Source organism: Oncorhynchus kisutch, linkage group LG4 (genome assembly GCF_002021735.2).
Source record: "Oncorhynchus kisutch isolate 150728-3 linkage group LG4, Okis_V2, whole genome shotgun sequence".
In the NCBI taxonomy this organism is placed as follows: Eukaryota; Metazoa; Chordata; class Actinopteri; order Salmoniformes; family Salmonidae; genus Oncorhynchus; species Oncorhynchus kisutch.
Window position 1 is genome coordinate 35,478,641 of NC_034177.2, and position 22,065 is coordinate 35,500,705.

At 42.2% G+C, this 22,065-nt stretch overlaps 1 protein-coding gene across 2 annotated transcripts in view; it reads right to left on the reverse strand.

Moving 5' to 3' along the window:
• wnk1a (WNK lysine deficient protein kinase 1a) overlaps positions 1-19,845 on the reverse strand; it is a 47,873-nt gene extending 28,028 nt beyond the window's left edge. The window contains exons 1-2 of one of the 2 annotated variants that reach the window (XM_031822894.1): positions 19,711-19,845; positions 14,530-15,757 (exon numbers count right to left, since the gene is read on the reverse strand). In XM_031822894.1, the coding sequence (XP_031678754.1) occupies positions 14,530-15,276 (747 nt within the window). In that variant the 5' untranslated portion in view covers positions 15,277-15,757; positions 19,711-19,845. The remainder of the gene's footprint in view (positions 1-14,529; positions 15,758-19,710) is intronic. The other variant, XM_031822893.1, reaches the window with a different exon arrangement.
• Between the last annotated feature and the right edge of the window lie 2,220 nt (positions 19,846-22,065).

Below are 22,065 nucleotides of genomic sequence, written 5' to 3' on the forward strand. Positions count from 1 at the left end.
TTTCCCACTTTCTGGTTGGATTTTTTCTCAGGTGTTTGCCTGCCATATGAGTTCTGTTATACTCACAAACAGTTTTAGAAAATTCAGAGTGTTTTATTTCCAAATCTACTAATAATATGCATATCTTAGCTTCTGGGCCTGAGTAGCAAGCAGTTTACTCTGGGCACCTTATTCACCCAAGCTACTCAATACCGCCCCAAAGCCATAAGAAGTTAAAGACATGCTCAGTTAGTCAAATTTCTGCCCTGCTAGAGCTGCCCCGGTTAAGTGTATGTGCTGTTAATGTGAAGTGGAAACATCTAGGAGCAATACCGGCTCAGACGCGACATGGTAGACCACACAAGTTCACAGAACGGGACCACCGAGTGCTGAAGTGTGTAAAAATAGTTTATCCTCGGTTGCAACACTCAGAGTTCCAAACTACCCCAGGAAGCAACGTAAGCACAATAACTGTTTGTCAGGTACTACATGAAATGGGTTTCCATGGCCGAGTAGCCGCACAAAAGCCAAAGATCACCATGCGCAATGCCAAGCGTTGGCTGGAGTGGTGTAAAGCCTGTCGCCATTGGACTCTGGAGCAGTGGAAAATGTGTTCTCTGGAGTGATGAATCATGCTTCACCATCTGGCAGTCCGACGGAAGAATCTGGGTTTGGCGGATGCCAGGAAAATGCAACCTGCCCCAATGCATAGTGCCCATTGTAAAGTTTGGTGGAGGAGGAATAATGGTCTGGGGCTGTTTTTCATGGTTCGAGCTAGGCCCCTTAGTCCAGTGAAGGGAAATCTTAACGCTACAGCATACAATGACATTCTAGACAATTCTCTGCTTCCAACTTTGTGGCAACAGTTTGGGGAAGGCCCTTTCCTGTTTCAGCATCACAATGCCCCCGTGCACAAAGCAAGGTCCATACAGAAATGGTTTGTCGAGATCGATGTGGAAGAACTTGACTGGCCTGCACAGAGCCCTGTCCTCAACCCATCGAACACGTTTGGGATGATATGAAATGCCGACTGTGAGACAGGCCTAATCGCCCAACATCAGTGCCCGACCTCACAAATGCTCATGGCTGAATGGAAGCATGTTCCAACATCTAGTGGAAAGCCTTCCCAGAAGAGTGGAGGCTGTTATAGCAGCAAAGTGGGGCCCAACTCCATATTAATGTCCATGATTTTGGAATGAGATGTTCAACGAGCAGGTGTCCACATACTTTTGGTCATTTAGAGTAGCTGCACATATGGAATGTAGCATGCCATTTTCGGAGATCACTTCGCTGGTGAGTGCTACTTTAAGAACTACTGGCTAAAAAGTATACAAAAGTACTGGGAGAGTCACTTTAAACTTTAATATAATTTGATGTAAATATATAGGCAGAGGTAAAACTGAAATAACTTTCACACTATCAAACAATTGTACGCGCGCACACACCCACGGACGTAGGACCTTGCGCCTGTTCTCTCTGGCATGGGGCAGTGACATGAGGAATGTGTGCAGCTTTGGCATACTTTCCCACCAAACTGAAAACAAAAAGGGCCAAAGCGTGACTGAGCGAGTGACGAAAGTGGAAACGTGAAAAACCTCATTCTTCCTGTCTACTAACCAAATCCCCTCAGTCTACCATCGCAAATCATACATAACATGTATAACATTTCTCATCGGTAGGGACGGGAGTTTCTTGGTCAGGTCACGTGTTAAAAAAAACAAAAAACTGCTGTCTCTACTCAGACAACAGCCAAAGCTAGCCTACCACAAAAAAAATAAACAATACAGCTTCATACATCTGAAACAATAGATTGCTGATAAATAGTTCAAGACAGATTAAGTAGGCCACACTTACTACTACTATACCTAGGCTTCTCATAGTGCACTCTTATCCAAATAAACAGAGCTCTGTCCGGTAACATTCAACAGGTGGCCAGCATAAAGCCCTGACAGAATATCAAGTACAAGTCAAATCAGATAGCTTCATGCATTTGTAGACTATAACTCTTTGGAACACTTTATGATCGCCAACGCCTTCATTCTTGGACCAGTAAAAGTCAACAATAATCAAAACCTTTTCTTAAGAGGGGCAGCAAATAAATTCTAACTAAAAAGTATAATTTCACTTCGACAATAGGCCTATTTAAATACTAAAACAGGGGTAAAAGGCAACAGAGCTTGTGCACAGGCCTGAGACCTTTATGCCTCAGTCTCAGTGTTGCCAGATACACTGCTAGGCCTAGATCTACTCTCTGATCTGCTAAAAGTGCCAACCCAGACCAGAGACCAGACCACAATATGAAACAACATCAGTGCAAGATCTGGCAAGTGGCCAGGTTGTCCAGGAAACGCTCCCTATTGTGAGTGTGAGAGGAAGAGAGAGAGACAGGGAGCTTTCCACTGTCAGACTGACATCTGACTACATTTAGAAAGGAACTGAGCTGTTCTGGCTCTGGGGCTTTGGTCTGACTGTTACGTGTTAGGTGTCTTTGGGGCTGTGGTTACTAGGGAGGGGGGGTTTGGAGGACAGGGAGGTGGAAGGATGGGGGGGGTACACACAGGGATGAGGGGTGACATGGAACCAGAGTATATTTCAGGAGGAGGGGTGACCCTGAGCCTGGATATGGGCTGAGGTTGAGTCAGGGGCGAGGGGGTGCTTGCTTTGCTCTCTAACTAACTGACCTAGTTTCAGTTCATCTGTTGTGCCCATGGCATGGGCCAGCAGTTCCCCTTCCCTCAACTCTTCCCGTTCTGTAGTGCATATGGAAAAATGTGCGGTTCGATACCATGGTTGTGCGCAATTCTGAATTTTGGAATCAACTCATGAGTTGAAATTCGAATTGAATTGGCCAGGATGTAAACGTTCACAGGACAAAGACCCTAATCACACAGCCAAGACAACGCAGGAGGGGCTTTGGGACAAGTCTGAATGTCCTTGAGTGGCCCAGCCAGAGCCTGGACTTGAAACTGATCTCTGGAGAGACCTGAAAATAGCTGTGCAGCGGACACTCCCCATCCAACCTGACACGAGCTTGAGAGGATCTGCAGAGTAGAATGGGAGAAACTCCCCAAATACAGGTGTGCCAAGCTTGTAGTGTCATACCCAAGAAGACAAGGCTGTAATCGCTGCTAAAGGTGCTTCAACAAAGTAGAGTAAAGGGTCTGAATTCTTTCTGAATGCACTGTATATATCCGTAGATATTGACAGTCTTAAAAATAACAACAATGTTAACGATAACCTTACGTTTTTAAAGAATCGGTTGATTAAATAAATTAAACCATTCAATTATTTATAACATTACAAGTAATTTCCTAAATTAAGATGTATACCAACCTTATTTATACAAATAGCCTTTGTTCTCTTATTCCATACTTTTGGCCTGGTGTGAACATTTTAACAGCAGCTGTAAAAATCTGTTGTTCTGCCCCCGAGCAAGGCAGTTAACCCACTGTTCCCCAGGCGCCGAAGACGTGGATGTCGATTAAGGCAGCCCCCTCACATCTCTCTGATTCAGAGGGGTTGGGTTAAATGCGGAAGACACATTTCAGTTAAATAAATTCAGTTGGACAACTGACTAGGTATCCCCCTTTTCCTGTTTTTATAGAAGCAGCAATTGAAACCCAAAGTGTGATAACTGAAATGCTGAGAAAATGTTTGTTTTCTTAAATCCCAAATAAATAGAACATATTGTTGATGTAATAAAACATGACATTAAAATCAGTCACGACAGGGTCAGAAATGTTGTGACAAAAACCATGTGCCTACACCTAATTCAAACCACTCCGCCCCATTGTCTTTACATGTGTTCACCATTCCACAACTGCTTCACTGGCTGACTCCAAACACAGTTCACTGCAACGGACTGGTCGAACACACCATTCCCTTACGGTAATTAAAACCGTTCATTACAACAGTTTAACACTAGGAACTCCTCTGACATTATCATCTCAAAAATAGCATATATGGAGTATAAAGCAGAACCTTATTAGGCAAGTTATGTAGTTCACACTTACAAAGCAACGCAAATTACTTCCTGCATTAACCTGAGCATGGACATCTGTTACTGACAAGTCCCCCTTAGCTTGTCACATACAAGCAACAAAAGACACTCCATGTAGTAACAACCATGTAGTAACACTGCACATTACATGGTCACGAGAGATCACTGGCTACAAAAGATGCTAGCAATAATATATACTACATTTCAGTTCAAAACATCTTATGCATGTTTATAATTAGCTTATATCACACATGCTCATAGCTTAAAACTGAGCATTTCCGTTATTTTGTTGTGGTTGAACAACTACAGATGTCTGAGTAAAACAATAACAAAAGAGGAATAACATCCATACCACAATACCGGGCTGTTTGCAAATGCGTCATTGGTTAGACTTATTTACATACCAATAATGTTACTGCTGATATTTACAAAGAAGTGCCAATACAACTGAGTGATACTAGTGTCCTAATCACAATGTTACACAATTATATCCTCTTAGTATGAATAGATTGTTTTTATACATCCTTAGAAAATAGTGTTAGGTTCAAGTTCTGTGTATGAGAAATGTAATTACAGTGCACTCGAAAGTATTCAGACCACTTCCCTTTATCCAGTTACGTTACAGCCTTATTCTAAAATGGTTTAAACATTCCCCCCCCGCCCCCATCAATCAATCTACACACAATACCCCATAATGACAAAGTGAAAATGCACTGTATTTACTGGACTGCAGGAATGTGTACTCCCACTACCTCAAAGCCTCTCCTGACTGATAAGGTGATCTGCACGAAGAAGTACGGAGAAATCCTGGGTGATGGAAAAGTACATCTTCGTGGCAGGTGGATGCATCCTGTCAGTAACAGTGGATAGAGCCATAGTTACTAAATCCGAGGGGATACAGCCCCAATTTATGAATATGATGGGAATGAGAGACGTTGTGTAGATCTGGTGAGTTCATTGAACCAATACATTTGTGACGGAGAAGTCCGTCACTGGCCGCAGGCAGAGTTTGGTACACTAACAGGCGGACTACACCGCTCAAGTCGCGTGCGATGCAAAATACATTTAGAAATCTATATTATTCAATAATTGCACCCACACTGCTCGCGAGCGTCTGTGTTGCCAAGGGCTAAAATAGAAGTCAGTTCTATTTGTGATGCAGATCACGCTGCAAGTCCTTCCTCTCCCATCTCCTCGTTAGTTTATGGAAGCAGACACCCACGTGCCTTCTCCAAAATACCCACGTGGGTAAATGAAAGATGTGGCGGTCAGTGGCGGTAATGCACCTAATTTATGAAAGTTGCCAATCGCAATATAAAGTCAAGAGAAGGAAAATGCCTAGAAGGAGATGACTAGAAACGATTCGGTTGACCGTTTTATGTGCGGATTAATTGACCAGTGACCACAAACAGTGAAGCAATTGTGTGAGAAAGAAGAAGGAGTTTAAAAGAGTCTATAAAGGTTGTTAAAAGAGGTGATCGTGGGATGTTACGCTCCAGAGTCTATAACCCACAGAAAAAGCTGGGCCCCTATGCAACTGTGTAAATGGTTAGATTAGAAACAACATCAGTCAATTCAAAACCATAGACAATAGTTAAGACAAACAAAATTGGAAACGAGGCAGAAAGCGGTAAGGAGTAGTTCAATAGATACAGTACATTTAGAATTTGGTGAACATTGGTGTGATGACTGATGTATTTTATAATTTGGAAGCATTACATATTAACCTCAAAATAAAGACATTCATGAATGTGCAGCAAATGAATATACAACGGAGATTGGTAATAAATATGTACAGCAAAAAAAGATAGGGTAGACTAAAATACACGAAGCCAGGGGGGGGCAGTGGCCTGCCTGTGAAAATAAGTTTTGTTTTGTCTGTAATTAAAACCTTTTTGTTCACCTGGTAAAATAATGTTAGAGGGAAAGAGAGGTAAAAGCATAGAAGATATGTTAAAGGTAATGTCTTCAGATGTTACTTCAATATATCCACAATTTCTCCTCCACATGATGCACTCTATTTTGTGAAGTGCACCAGTGCTTCACGGTTGGGATGGTGTTCTTCGGCTTGCAAGCCTCCCCTTTTTCCTCCAAACATAACGATGGTCATTATGGCCAAACATTCCAACTAGACCAGAGGACATTTCTCCAAAAAGTACAATCTTTGCCCGCATGTGCAGTTGCAAACCGTAGTCTGGCTTTTTTTTAATGGCAGTTTTGGAGCAGTGGCTTCTTCCTTGCTAAGCGGCCTTTCAGGTTATGTCGATATAGGACTCGTTTTACCGGTTTCCTCCAGCATCTTCACAAGATCCTTTGCTGTTGTTCTGAGATTTACTTTTCGCACCAAAGTACGTTCATCTCTAGGAGACAGAACGCGTCTCCTTCCTGAGCGGTAGGATGGCTGCGTGGTCCCATGGTGTTTATACTTGCGTACTATTGTTTGTACAGATGAACATGGTACCTTCAGGCGTTTGGAAATTGCTCCCAAGGATGAACCAGGAGGTCTACAATGTTTTTTCGGAGGTCTTGGCTGATTTATTTTGATTTTCCCATAATGTCAAGCAAGGAGGCACTGAGTTTGAAGGTAGGCCTTGAAATACATCCACAGGTACACCTCCAATTGACTCAAATAATGTCAATTAGCCTATCAGAAGCTTCTAAAGCCATGACATCATTTTCTGGAATTTTCCAAGCTGTTTAAAGGCACAGTCAACTTAGTGTATGTCAACTTCTGACCCACTAGAATTGTGACAGAGTGAATTATAAGTGAAATAATCTGTCTGTAAACATTTGTTGGAAAGATTACTTGTGTCGTGCTCAAAGTAAATGTCCTAACTGATTTGCCAAAACTATAGTTTGTTAACAAGAAATTTGTGGAGTGGTTGAAAAACAATTTTAAGTGACTCCAACCTAAGTGTATGTAAACTTCAACTGTATGTATACTACTGAAAGTAGAAGAAAGTGAGTTCGGAGTAGAAAGAAAGGAAATGGAAAGATTCATGTTACCATCCATCGTTTTTTGAATTTTCTAATGCTCCATGACTGTCCAGCTTTAATTGTTGCCCGTAAATGATTGGAGATTACCAAACAAATTTTGTTGGGTCTTCACGAAATGTATAGTAATCTAGACTTTAAAAATGCATTGAGACAATGATCTGTCATTAACATGCCACTCGCGCCGGTATAATACAAACGGGGACCATACTGAGAAAAATGTATGCTACAAATTTAAGATGAATGAAGTTCATGTTTGCAGGATATCTCCCTTTCTGTAAATGTGTGTCTGTTTGTGCTAAATTGAGGGTCGATTGATAGACTCAACGTGAGGTACCCTTTCATAGGGTTTCGGGCATGTCACAAAATGCACGTGTCACTGTCCCAGTAGCAATCGATTTCGGCTGTGGAGCAGTGACAGTTAAATTAAGAATGGGGTCTATTTGACTACATCCATAGTTTTTATTCCATCGTTCTCATCAATGACTATGCCATTGAACGCTTTGACGGAAGGGGGGGGGGGGGGGGGGGGGGGAGAACAGAGACACGACCCAGTATACCGGACACCAGGGTGTCAAGAAGTGTTTGAGAAGTTTAAACAAACGCTGTGCGAAGTCCCCACTCTGGGAATACCAGATGTAAATAAGGAGTTTGAGATGATTGTACACGAGGATAAGGGACTACCACTCTACATTTGGGTTGGATCATTTATCAATAGTTCTGATTCGGATGGGAGGGAGAGAGCTGCCCCTGGACCGTGAAGCACAAAGGGAGGGGCGCGTGCGCTACTCAACAGTGATTGAAGGGTGAAAGAGAAACCGGTCTAGTCTATTTGACAATTTCTTGAATTACCTTATGGAATTCCCTTTACTGTTATTTTAAAAGAACGAGAACCAGTTAATAACGTTATTTTACATTCCGGGCATTTTTTACAGTCCCACAACAACGCAACAAAGTGCCTATGCAAAGCTTTCACTCACGAACGAAAGCAAAGCTACTCCTACACATTTCTGTGCCATCATTCATATTTTGTGCAGAGGTGTCATATGATTTCAGACTTGGCGATGTCATCATACAGGTTGTTTCTGAAACTAATAAATCTTTGTAAGAATTAATAGAGTCTAAATTTGAGGGTTTCCTTCCTGAGAGAGAAGGCCCTGTTGTACACTCAAGCTACTCTGTCAGTGGTTATACCAACAACAATGATGTATGTAATGGTTAAGTTAGTCACCTGGAAGCTTAGCTAAATATGGTCTAACGGTTTATTGAAACTAGAGGTCAACCGATTATGAGTTTTCAACGCCTATACCGATTATTGGAGGACCAAAAAAAGCAGATACTGATTAAAATCGGCTGATTTTTATTTATTTGTAATAATGACAATTACTCACCTGCTAAAATCGGTTTCCTAATTAACATACTTCTTTCAGAAATAAATAGTATAGTTTGTTTACATTTTAGGGTATCTGAGGAGTAAATAGAAACGTATTTTGACTTGTTGAAACAAAGTTTAGGGGTAGATTTTCAGATTCCTTTCTCTGAAAGTTGAACGAGTGGATTACTCATATCGATGGTCGCCAACTAAACTGACTTTTTGGGAGGTAAAGAAGGATTTTATCTAAAAGACACTACATGTTATAGCTGGGACCCTTTGGATGACAAATCAGATGTGGTGTACAGTCCTCAAACAATCGCATGGTGTGTTTTCACTGTAATAGCTACTGTAAATCGGACAGTGCAGTTAGATTAACAAGAATTTAAGCTTTCAGTTGATATCAGACACTTATAAATGTTTAAAATCCATAATATTTACGATTATTTATTAAATTACGCGCCCTCCAGTCTCACCGGAAGTTGTCCCGCTAGCGGGACCCCGATCCTTTTCACCGAGCAGGGAGTCAAGAAGCAGTGCGGCGGGCCTCCGGGTGGAGCAGTGGTCTTAGGCACTGCATCGCAGTGCTAGCTGTGCCACCAGAGACTCTGGGTTAGATATACTGGTAAAGTTACCAGATAGATGAAAAAAAAATCTGCCAGCCACTCAGAATACTTACCAGTCATAATAACATCAAAAACCACAACAACAAAAAACTACTCTGTTTAGTTTTTCCAGGTTCACTCAAAATCTATTCTTTTTTTAATTTAAAAAATATATAATTTGATGTTCCAAGTCCATAACAATGATTAAAACCACATCAGGAGATCACTTTTGAGGCCAGGAGAAGAAAATAAAATATATTTGATGGTACTTGGCATCGCTAACTGGCTACACAAAGTGGTAGACAGGCATTCCCATGCAGTTCTCTTCAGAAAGTTACAAGAACTACAAATCGCTGGTGCATTCTATACAATATTAAAGAATCTGTGCTCACTTTTTTCTCTAGGCCACTCAAACAATTGCACAGTGAAGCCTATCATTACAACAATTATTATCTGGGTGATTTTTTCCCCCCTGGTCGCACTGGTGCTTCCAAAATAAAATGTTAGGTCCCACAGCAAAATATCAAAGAACACCTAATAGAGCCCTGGTGATACCCGTCCTCCGTGACCAGTCTTCACACACCGGCTTTGTCTGGAGCTGGGAGGCTGGAAAGCATGTCTGGTCTATTCTAGTCTGTGAGGGAAGAGATGGGCCTCGGTGTACATTGGGGTTGGGGTGGGTGTTGTACACTGCTCAAAAAAATAAAGGGAACACTTAAACAACACAATGTAACTCCAAGTCAATCACACTTCTGTGAAATCAAACTGTCCACTTAGGAAGCAACACTGATTGACAATAAATTTCACATGCTGTTGTGCAAATGGAATAGACAACAGATGGAAATTATAGGCAATTAGCAAGACACCCCCAATAAAGGACTGGTTCTGCAGGTGATAACAGACCACTTCTCAGTTCCTATGCTTCCTGGCTGATGGAGACAGGCCAGTACATCAGGAGACGTGGAGGAGGCCGTAGAAGGGCAACAACCCAGCAGCAGGACCGCTACCTCCGCCTTTGTGCAACAAGGAGGAGCAGGAGGAGCACTGCCAGAGCCCTGCAAAATGACCTCCAGCAGGCCACAAATGTGCATGTGTCTGCTCAAACGGTCAGAAACAGACTCCATGAGGGTGGTATGAGGGCCCGACGTCCACAGGTGGGGGTTGTGCTTACAACCCAACACCGTGCAGGACATTTGACATTTGCCAGAGAACACCAAGATTGGCAAATTCGCCACTGGCGCCCTGTGCTCTTCACAGATGAAAGCAGGTTCACACAGAGCACGTGACAGACGTGACAGTCTGGAGACGCCGTGGAGAACGTTCTGCTGCCTGCAACATCCTCCAGCATGACTGGTGTGGGGTGGCATTTCTTTGGGGGGCCGCACAGCCCTCCATGTGCTCGCCAGAAGTAGCCTGACTGCCATTAGGTACCGAGATGAGATCCTCAGACCCCTTGTGAGACCATATGCTGGTGCGGTTGGCCCTGCGTTCCTCCTAATGCAAGACAATGCAAGACCTCATGTGGCTGGAGTGTGTCAGCAGTTCCTGCAAGAGGACGGCATTGATGCTATGGACTACCCCAGACCTGAATCCAATTGAGCACATCTGGGACATCATGTCTCGCTCCATCCACCAACACCACGTTGCACCAGACTGTCCAGGAGTTGGCGGATGCTTTAGTCCAGGTCTGGGAGGAGATCCCTCAGGAGACCATCCGCCACCTCATCAGGAGCATGCCCAGGTGTTGTAGGGAGGTCATACAGGCACGTGGAGGCCACATACACTACTGAGACTCATTTTGACTTGTTTTAAAGGACATTACATCAAAGTTGGATCAGCCTGTAGTGTGGTTTTCCACTTTAATTTTGAGTGACTCAAAATCCAGGCCTCCATGGGTTGATAAATTTGATTTCCATTGATAATTTGTGTGATTTTGTTATCAGCACATTCAACTATGTAAAGAAAAAAGTATTTCATAAGAATATTTCATTCATTCAGATCTAGGATGTGTTATTTTAGTGTTCCCTTAATTTTTTTCAGCAGTGTATAACCTAGACTATGTCTGGGGAATAAAGCCTTGTGCTTTAGTTTTACTGATCATAGGCCAGCTTTAATAACCGTGTGAGGGCATTTCAGCACCTCCCAGCATAGTGCCTACTAGGGTTGGGTGGTATTGACTTTTGGAATGTCATACCATTCCTGTACCATACCATGGTATACGGTATTACCACACAATGGGCAATATTTCATTCAAAAAACATATATATTTTTTTACGCTCAAAAAATATTTAGGCAGCGGGGATCTTGATCCAGGAGGAGATTGTCTCTTCTGTACCCAAGAAGCTTGATCTTGCAAGCTAGCAAACCAAATGCATAGCTGGAGCCCTGAGCTGGAGATCATTTATTTTGCAGATCTTAGATAGTTAATTTATACTCCTCAGCAATGGCGTAGCACGCACCAATTTATGTTTGTGACAAAGATTTGAAATGTAGAGTTCGAGAGGGAGCATAAAATAAAGAAAAGGCAAGAATATATCCTGAGGCAATAGAAAATCAAATGTGCAGCTTCATTGGTTATATGCTTTATGTCTGAATCCTGGGGAGAGATTAGTCACATGCCACTATCAGCATAATCTCTGTAGAATGGATGGAGTGTGGAAGGGGAGAGAGAAGGGACTAAGTGGAGGGGGGGAGGAGGGGATAGAAGATGGATAGATAGAGAGCTGAAGAAACAGGCCTTGGCAGGCCAGCCTGCTGCACTTCACACAGGAGATTAGAAATTCATCAGTCAGGAATCTGACCCATTTTAAATTCACAAAAGCAATGAGCTCAGGGGCGGACTGAGCATGTGCAGAATTCTCTCTCTGGACTGAGGAGGGGGAAGGGCTGTGATACCAAGAACGTGGAGATGCTGCTATGTGTGGGATCTGTGATTGTTATGACAGGCTCAGAGAGTGCAGACCGTGCATTCGGAAAGCATTCAGACCCCTTGACTTTTTCCACTTTCCACCTATCAGGCCTTCATGGTAGTGGCTAAACGGAAGCCAATTCTCAGTAAAAGGCACAACAGCCCACTTGGAGTTTGCCAAAAGGCACCAAAAGACTCTCAAACCATGAGAAACAAGATTCTCTGGTCTAATGAAACCAACATAGAACTCGTTGGCCTGAATGCCAAGCGTCAGGTCTGGAGGAAACCTGGCACCATCCCTACGGTGAAGCACGGTGGTGTCAGCATCATGCTGTGGGGATGTTTTTCAGCGGCAGGGACTGGGAGACTAGTCAGGATTGAGGCAAAGATGAAGGGAGCAAAGTAAAGAGAGATCCTTGAAGAAAACCTGCTCCAGAGTGCCCAGGACCTCAGACTGGGGCGAAGGTTCACCGAACAAATACCCCAAGCACACAGCCATGACAATGCAGGAGTGGCTTCAGGACAAGTCTCTGAATGTCCTTGAGTGGCTCAGCCAGAGCCCGGGACTTGAACCCGATCGAACATCCCTGGAGAGACCTGAAAATATCTGTCCAGCGACGCTCCCCATCCAACCTGAGAGCTTGAGAGGATCTGCAGAGAATAATGGGAGAAATTCCCCAAATACAGCTGTGCCAAGTTTGTAGTGTCATACCAAAGACACCAGGCTGTAATCGCTGCCAAAGGTGCTTCAACAAAGTACTGAGTAAAGCGGCTGAATACTTATTTAAATGCAATATCTGTTTTTAATAAAGGTTTGCTTTGTCATTATGGGGTAGTGTGTGTAGATGGATTAAATTATTTTCCTTCATCAAATTTTAGAAAAAGGCTGTAACGTAACAAACTGTGGAAAGTCAAGGGGTCTGAATACTTTCCGAATGCACTGTATATGGTCTTTTTTTTTTTTTTATATATACAGGGTAAAGTTGATAATTTCATAACCAACCTTTGTGAATTCTCATCCGAGTGGAGAAGTGTCTGATGTGGAGCAGAAAGTTTATTTATTTATTTATTCTGCATTAACGCGAGACACATTACTAGCTTACACGTTTAATCGGCAAAAATGACAAATTAGTGGGTGATTTTCTTCAACATGAAGTTGTAATTTAACATCATGACCTTCAAGACAAAACATGCAACACAGCTCTGTGTGACTGTACGAGTAAAGGATAAACACATTGTGAAACACTTGTCAAACCAATACCGCAATGAGGAAGAACACATTCTTTACATAAAAATAAATAAAAAAACATCACAAAATGAGGAAGTGTGGGGCCACTCTAGCGCCCTTCCTCTGACCAGAAAGAATCCAAACAATTAAAAGGGAAAAAAGCTGTGGCTGTGACTCAGGAGACTGAATCAGGGAGGAAATCACTCTGGCTGTGGGCCACGAGATTCTACTGGAACGTGAACAGTCACCGGTGTTGTGGTGGCATAGACCCATGTAGTAGGTACTAAACGGTCAATATGAACACATTGTCAAATTCCATTTAAAAAGCTTTGCTGCATTGTGCACTAATGAAGATGACCCTTATATTCAGGAAGGGGTCCATCCTGATCGAAAATATATTGTTGTCCCTAGGGCTGGGACAATACCAGAATCCCAATATTTTTTCCATGGCAAAAATTAAAACACGAAGCAGGCCACACACTCTGGTTCTTTAAAAACCTGCGGTATGTAAAATAGTGTGCTATAGTCTGGAAAATAAATCCATTTGACTCTGGATGACAAAATAATGACGTTTGTTTCCGACATTAGGGATGTTTTCCTAAACAAGTTAAATCCCCTGTGTTTTGTTTCCTTGTCACAATATTGGCATTGTCACAACCCTAGTCAGCTCTGTAACATTGCTATTGGCAACGGGCTAGATCTCAAAGAGGAAATGCCAGGAACTCGACTAACGAGATAAGGCCTATAATAAATACAAAGGTGAGGGTTCGGAAGAACAAAAGAGACATTGCACTAGTGTACTAAACTAATATCAGGAGGATTATTAGCAACTATTTTACAACAGATATTTGATACGGCTTTGAGATACAGCACGCGCATTGGCCATTGCGATTGCATAGGCCTCATTGGGTGGTAGGCTACAACTGCAAAGCTTTTTAGGATATTACATTTATTAATAGACGGCTACTAGCAGTGGGTATAATATTTAGAGTTGGCAATCTAACTCATGTTTTTTTTTGTTTCCACTTACTCAGTTGGTGAATTACCCCCTAATAAATTAGCCTATGATATCAGTGCACGTAAAGTTGCATGTAAATTTGCATCACCAGAGCACGGCAATGTGAAGGGACACGCTGGGATGACTGTGACTGATTTAAAACACCTGAGGGTGTGTCACCAGTGACACACACAGTTTATGTCCAAATGCCCTGAATGTGACTCAGACCGCATGACAGTACCACAGTCACAGGAAGGAAAGATGGGTAGGTAGACTTATGGGCCTAGACCTCAGTAGTCATGAAGAGAGGGATTTGAGGATACACATTTATTAAATAGATAGTATTGAGATGCAGGTAGCCTAGTAGTTAGTGTTGGGCCAGTAAACGAAAGGCCTAGTTAAATAAAGGTTAAATCAATTAAAATTTAAAAAGCCCATGCTCTTACCTGCAGCTCACACCATGCCACCTCCACTGTAGTCTCTGTGTCCAGGCCCTTGTAGACAGTCTTGAAGGAACCACGTCCAATCTCAATGTCAAACTTCAGGAAACGCCCATCCGGCGACGTTCCCACCGCTTTAGTCTCTGCTTCCTCGATGTCATCCTGCACCTTTTTCTCGGCCTCTCTCTGTTCAGCCTCCACCCGGGCTTTCTCCTTCTCTTCCTCCCCCTCTTCCCTCTCTTTCACTTCACCGCCACTCCCAGGTTCTGTCGTATGGCTTGGCGGTTGGGCAGCTAGACTGTATGCTGGCTGAGTCACTACTGCTTCCCCATCACAGATATCTTGTACTACGGCAGCCTCCTGCTCTACAGACACATCTACCTTCACTTCTCCTCCTTCACTCTCCGTCACAGTCACACGGGGTGCAGGTCTTGGGGTGGGGGGTGGACCGGCAGGATGGGACACATCATCTTGCACGGGGGGTACAATGGGAGCGAAGATAGGGATTGTACTGGGTAAGGGGAGGTCAAGGGCGGTGGCATTAGAGTCGCTGATGACGCTGCGGCGGAAGAATGGTCGATATTCGGCGGTGCAGCGATCGCGCTCCATGGTGTGGTGGCGGTGCCTCACCTCCACTGCCACCCTTTCACCAACAAGTGAGTCCGAGCCAGATCCGTTGTTTACGTTGCCATTACCACTCTTGGAAAGGGGAGCCAGGAACTTCACCATCTTGTCGTTGGGCTTTTCCGACATCCCACCACCCAACGCGAGAGTGAGCGGATACGATTCAACAGAGAAAAGGGAAGTCAAACTTCCTCCATACAGGTTTTGGAATTAAACAAATCTATCTGGTCAACAAAAAAATATTTTTAAAATATTTTTAAATCAGACTGCCACTAAACAGGAGCTTGTTTTTCAGATCTCCCCTCTCCTATTCCTAGCTGTGTGCTTGTTGCTTTAAAACAGTCTGCAGGTGTACAGGGCTCCGCGTCTGGATGGAGGGTGTTCTTTTGTAGATGGAAATGAACAGAACACCGTCACGGAACAGGAAAAGCTGATGCTGATACACAAGACCCTTTAGATACACACCACCCATGCTGCAAGAAACCAGGTACAACCGCGATCCATCATAAGGAGCCACCAGGGTGGGGGAAAGAGCTAGACTCTGCTCCAGGCACTGAGCTTCACTGCAGGCAACGACAGGCCACACACTGCCAGCTGAGATCAAGTGTCACTGCAGGGGGAAAGAAGCAGGGAGAGATGAGATCAGCATAACAAAATTCAGGGGGGAAAGGGAAAACTGGTTTAAGAGCAGGCGAGGGTTTGGTCAGAAAATCTAGAATTCCTGACTTATCAGGCAAAATTCCCACAATGAGTGCAAAGAGGTTTGAGGAATGTCTGTTTAAAAAAAAGTTGTTAAGAAGCAGTACATTACAGAGTGAATATCTGTAGCTACCTTGTTGTGGTGGTCAAGTGGCAGACAGTTATCTCAAGCTTTACAGTACACAGCAGAGTAACAGTGATTCAACTAGGTAACTAAATATCACAATATTTACACATAATACGACAGTAGCTTCATTGGCTTGAACGTTGTAGTCGACTGCATTCAACGCCAACCCAACAGCAGCTTTGAAACACTACAATGTTTTATGCAACCCTCTGTGCTAGTTATGTCATACTGTTATGGGTCTAAACCACATTGATTAAACCCCCTAGAGTCGATTGACACACCTGTGCCTCACAAAGTGACGTCATTTTGAATAGCTCCCTGTGTGTTTAGGCTGCAACTCAAGGCCCTCGTTCCACCGATATAAAGTTTACGCCTATTCCATAACATGGGAGCTTGTGAAAGTGGCCTTTTTCTACACGAGGATCCAGACAAGAAAATTGTCACGAAACCGTCTGTAAAACCCGAACCGTCTGAGCTACAAACTAATATGTGACAGTGTCGGTTGTTTGGCTGTACGACAACAATCGTCTCAACTCTGTCACCGACTTTGTCATTTTGAAGAGGTCATCTCACAAAACCGAATGTCCAGACCGAACCGTCAGAGTTACACACCAATATCGAAAGGGGAGACTCACAAACAAAGGTGTTCTGCTCTAAGACACACACAACCTTCAGGGGAGTAAGTACCGGGCTGTAAAACATGCATAGGGGGTAAAATGTGCCAAAAATAATATGACCAAACATGGGTGTACATTTATTTTTTCTAAGTTCTTTTCCCTCTCAGATATAGATCTCACTTCAAAACCTTGTTCCTTATTATTTATTTACTTTCTGTTTTGTCATATTTGAATGTGTTATTCAATACATTTCTATGGGCTATAGCAGTAAATGCCAAATTCAATATTTAATCAGTTATTTTGTTTGTGTATGTGTGTGTGTGTGTGTGTGTGTGTGTGTGTGTGTGTGTGTGTGTGTGTGTGTGTGTGTGTGTGTGTGTGTGTGTAAATGCAACATGCAACAATTTCAAAGAGTTACAGTTCATATACAGAAAATTGGTCAATTGAAATGAATTCATTAGGCCCTAATCTATGGATTTCACATGACTGGGAATACAGACATGCATCTGTTGGTCACATACCTTGTGACCAACAGAAAACCAGTCAGTAGATCAGAAAACCAGTCAGTATCTGGTGTGACCACCATTTGCCTCATGTAGCGCGACACATCTTCGGCTGTTGATTGTGGCCTGTGGAATGTTGTCCCACTCCTCTTCAATGGCTATGCGAAGTCGCTGGATATTGCCGGGAACTGGAACACACTGTTGTACACGTCGATCCAGAGCATCCCAAACATGCGCAACAGTGTGACATGTCTGCTGAGTACACAGGCAATGGAAGAACTGGGACATTTTCAGCTTCCAGGAATTGTATACAGATCCTTGCAACATGGGGTCGTGCATGATCATGCATGAGGTGATGGTGGGGGATGAATGTCAAGACAATGGGGCTCAGGATCTCACCACGGTATCTCTGTGCATTCAAATTGCCATCGATAAAATGCAATTATGTTGGTTGTCCGTAGCTTATGCCTGCCCATACCATAACCCTACCGCCACCATGGGGCATTCTGTTCACAACGTTGACATCAGCAAACCGCTTGCCCACACACCTGGTTTGCAGTTGTGAGGCGTTTGAACATACTGCCAAATTCTCAAATTACGTTGGAGGCGTAAAAACCCCATGTTGCAAGGATCTGTATACAATTCCTGGAAGACAATTAACATTAAATTCTCTGGTAACAGCTCTGGTGCACATTCCTGCAGTCAGCATGCCAATTGCACACTCTTGAAACATCTGTGGCATTGTGTTGTGTGACAAAACTGGACATTTTAGAGTGGTCTTTAGTTGTCCCCAGCACAACATGCACCTGTGATCATGCTGTTTAATCGGCTTCTTGATGTGCCACTGTAACGGATGTAAAACGGCTAGCTAGTTAGCGGTGGTGCGCGCTAAATAGCGTTTCAATCGGTGACGTCACTTGCTCTGAGACCTTGAAGTAGTGGTTCAATGATGGCCTAGGAACAGTGGGTTAACTGCCTTGTTCAGGGGCAGAACAGATTTTTACCTTGTCAGCTGGGGATTCGATCTTGCAACCTTTCAGTTACAAGTCCAACACTCTAACCACTAGGCTACCTGCAGCCCACTAACACGGATGTTAACAAATTTGTGCACAAAATTAGAAAAACCTTTTGGTGCGTATTGAACATTTCTGGGATCTTTTTGGGTTCAGAGTTTGATAAATCAGAGAAGTGAAAGATTACTTCTTAGCTGTTCATTTTCTCGAACTCTAAAGTAACAACCTTGATTATAGCTAACGTCATAACTAGTTGAACACGTTATTATTCCCAACCTCGTGAAAGTGAAATGTTTTAATTTCCCTAAAAGCAACTTGATATTAAAGGAGTGCCTTTGATTTTGCGGCCTACACATGCGCAGTTCGGCCAAGGCGACAGTTACACCTATTTATATACGAGTTTAGCGAGTTTAACGTCGCCTGCAATCAAAGATGTTACAATTGTGATTGGGGATTTATATTGGATTAACAGTTTTAGCCTAACTTTTTCTCTATTTTCCCCCTAAAATCACATACTCAAATCCAACTGCCTGTAGCTCAGGCCCTGAAGCAAGAATATGCATATTCTTGGTACCATTTGAAAGGAAACACTTTGAAGTTTGTGGAAATTTGAATTGAATGTAGGAGAATATAACACAATAGATCTGGTAGAAGAAAATACAAAGAAAAAAACAAACCGTAAAAAAACAAATCTGTATCGTCTTTTTATTTATTTTTCTGTATAGTCTTTCGACAAAGGTTAGCTACTAGTTAGTTCCATTGCGACAGCGCAGTTAGCTAGCTAGTATTATTAACTTACCTAAAAATGAGTGATAGAAATATAAAACGTTTCTAAACCCAAAGCCGCAACATTGCAAGACCTCCGGGAATGCTTGAGAAACAGACCAATCAAACCAGAGAAGTGAACAATTCTTACTTGGTTGTTAATTTTCTCAAAATCTAAAGGCGCAACCTATATTGAGGCAAATGTCTTAAGTGGTTTAAAATCTTATTACTCCAACCTCGTGAAACTGACCAACTGGCACGTTTTCATTTTCGTAAAAAAATTACTTTATATCACAGGAGTGCCTTTGAGTTGAAAGCCTGCACATGCGCAGTTCGGCGCGAGACGACCGTTAGACCCGACGACGTGTTTCTACGCATGAGCTAAGGTAGCCAAGGTCCCCATGGTATCGCCAACTAGTGTGGTCGGAGAAGCAGTTAGCCTACCTTCACACTGTACTGTCTTTAGAAATATCTCATAGTTAGCTAACTACTTTAAGTTACCGAGCTACGATGGCGAATAGCAACTTAACAGTTAGCTACCCCAACTTGATAAAATAACAATTGATTAACCTTTGTCAAATTACATCATCGTGAAATCGAAACGATAACACAAAACAATAATAATAATAATACAAAGACAAAAAACGAACATGAGATTTGGCACTTGACTGTTTGAAATCTGTCTGATTCGCGTTGGCTAGCTGGAGCGAGAGTTCTTTGTTAGCCCATCTCCGCATAGAACATCGAAGGACAGTTCCGCGTTGCCAAAACTGCGATTTCTCTCCCGCTCATAGAATGCTAATACTAATAGAAATACGTTAATCGGTAGTTTCATTTACCGTTGTGTGGTCAAGTTTCCATCCATAAGTAGCCATCAAGTTGTGAGAAAACTCCGAGACGTTTGTTTACCCAAGAAGGTCCTTGCCAAAGGAGCCGGTTGGAGCCTTCCAAACACAAACAGGCAGCGTTGATTCTTCTTCTTTGGGTTTATTGGCGAACGACACGGAAAAATGTACATTGTCACCACCAACTGGACAGGGGTGAAAAATGCACTAAAGAAAAGTCAATTTCACTGTCTCCAGGAAAAATCGAATTAACATTATTCCACACAAACTACGAAAATTAACCTGTGTGTATGTGTGTGTGGGCCAGTGACATAAAAAAAAGGATTTCATTTTAAACTTAAGCTGTATCACAACAAATGTGGAAAAGTCAAATGGTCTGAATAGTTTCTGAATGCATTGTTCATCATTGGTACTGACTCGTGTGGTCCCATCCTGTCGAGCCTGAGCAGGGGATTTGAGGTTTCAAATGACTGAAGGAGCGGGAATATTTACAGTGTATTTACAGTATAATATGGACCGTGCCTTCAGAAAGTATTCAGACCCTTTGACTTTTTCCACATTTTGTTGTGATACAATTTTTAAATTGTCACTGGCCCATACACACACAATACCCCATAATGTCAAAGTGGAATTATGTTTCTTTTACGAATTCATAAAAATGCTGAAATGTCTTTAGTCAATAAGTATTCAACCCCTTTGTTCTGGCATGCCAAAATACATTCAGGAGTAAATATGTGCTTAGCAAGTCACATAATCAGCTGATTGGACTGTGTGCAATAATAGTGTTTAAAATGTGTGTTTTTTGTGACTACCTCATCTCTGTACCCCACACATGCAGTTATCTGTAAGGTCCCTCAGTCGAGCAGTACATTTTAAACACAGATTCAACCATGAAGACCAGGGAGGTTTTCCAATACCTCGCAAAGAAGGGCACCTATTGATAGATTGGGGATTGATCAACAACTTTGTAGTTATTCCACAATTCTAACCTAATTGACAGAGTGAAAAGGAAGCCCGTAAAGAATACAAATATTCCAAAACATGCATCCTGTTTGCAACAAGGCATTAAAGTAATACTGCAAAAAAATGTGGAAAGGAATTAACTTTTTGTCCTGAAAACAAAGTGTAATGATTGGGGCAAATCCATTACAACACATTACTGAGTACCACTCTCCATATTTTCAAGCATAGTGTTGGCTGCATCACGTTATGGGTATGCTTGTAATTGTTAAGGACTGAGGAGTTTTCAGGATAAAAAATAAATGGAATGAAGCTAAGCACAGGCAAAACAATCCAAGTGTGGAACGCTCTTAGAGACAGACTTACCCATAAAAACTCACAGCTGTAATCGCTGCCAAAGTTGCTTCCACAAAGTATTGCATGTACATTTTATATTTCTACTTATCTAAAAAATATATTTCTTTATTTCATTTTCAATACATTTGCAAAAACATGTTTTCACTGTCACCCATCAACCAATAGGTGCCCTTCTTTGCAAAAAAATCTAAATTGATTTCATTTTAAATTCAGGGTGTAACACAACAAAATGTGTAAAAAGTCAAGGGGCCTGAATACTTTCTGAAGCCACTGTACATCATTGGTACTGACTCGTGTGGTCCCACCCTGTCGAGCCTGAGCAGGGGATTTTAGGTTTCAAATGACTGAAGGAGCGGGAATAAATATATATATAGTTTTTTCCCCCGTTTTTTCATAGTTTGTGTGGAATAATGTTAATTTGATCTTTCCTGTAGACAGTGGAATTTACTTTTCTTTAGTGAATTTTTCACACCTGTTGGTGGCGACAATAAACATTTTTGCGTGTAGTTCTCAAATAAACCCAAAGAAGAACAATCAACTCTGCCTTTCTGTGTTTAGAAGGCACCAATCCTCTCCTTGGCAAGGACCTAGTATGTGTAGATAGGTGAGAAAAAAATAGAGTACATTTAATCCATTTTTAATTCAGGTATGAAAACCTTCTGAAGTTCGGAAAGCATTCAGACCCCTTGACTTTTTCTACATTTTGTTACCTTATTCTAAAATGTATTAAATAAAAAATATCCTCAGCAATCTATGCACAATACCTCATAATGACAAAGATAATCGTTTTTTTTGCAAATGTATTAAAAATAAAAAACTGAAATACCTTATTTACATAAGTATTCAGACCCTTTGCTATGAGAATCGAAATTGAGCTCAGGTGCATCCTTTTTCCATTGATCATCCTTGAGATGTTTTTACAACTTGATTGGAGTCCACCTGTGGTAAATTCAATTGATTGGACATTATTTGTAAAGGCACACACCTGTCTATATAAGGTCTCACAGTTGACAGTGCATGTTGGAGCAAAAA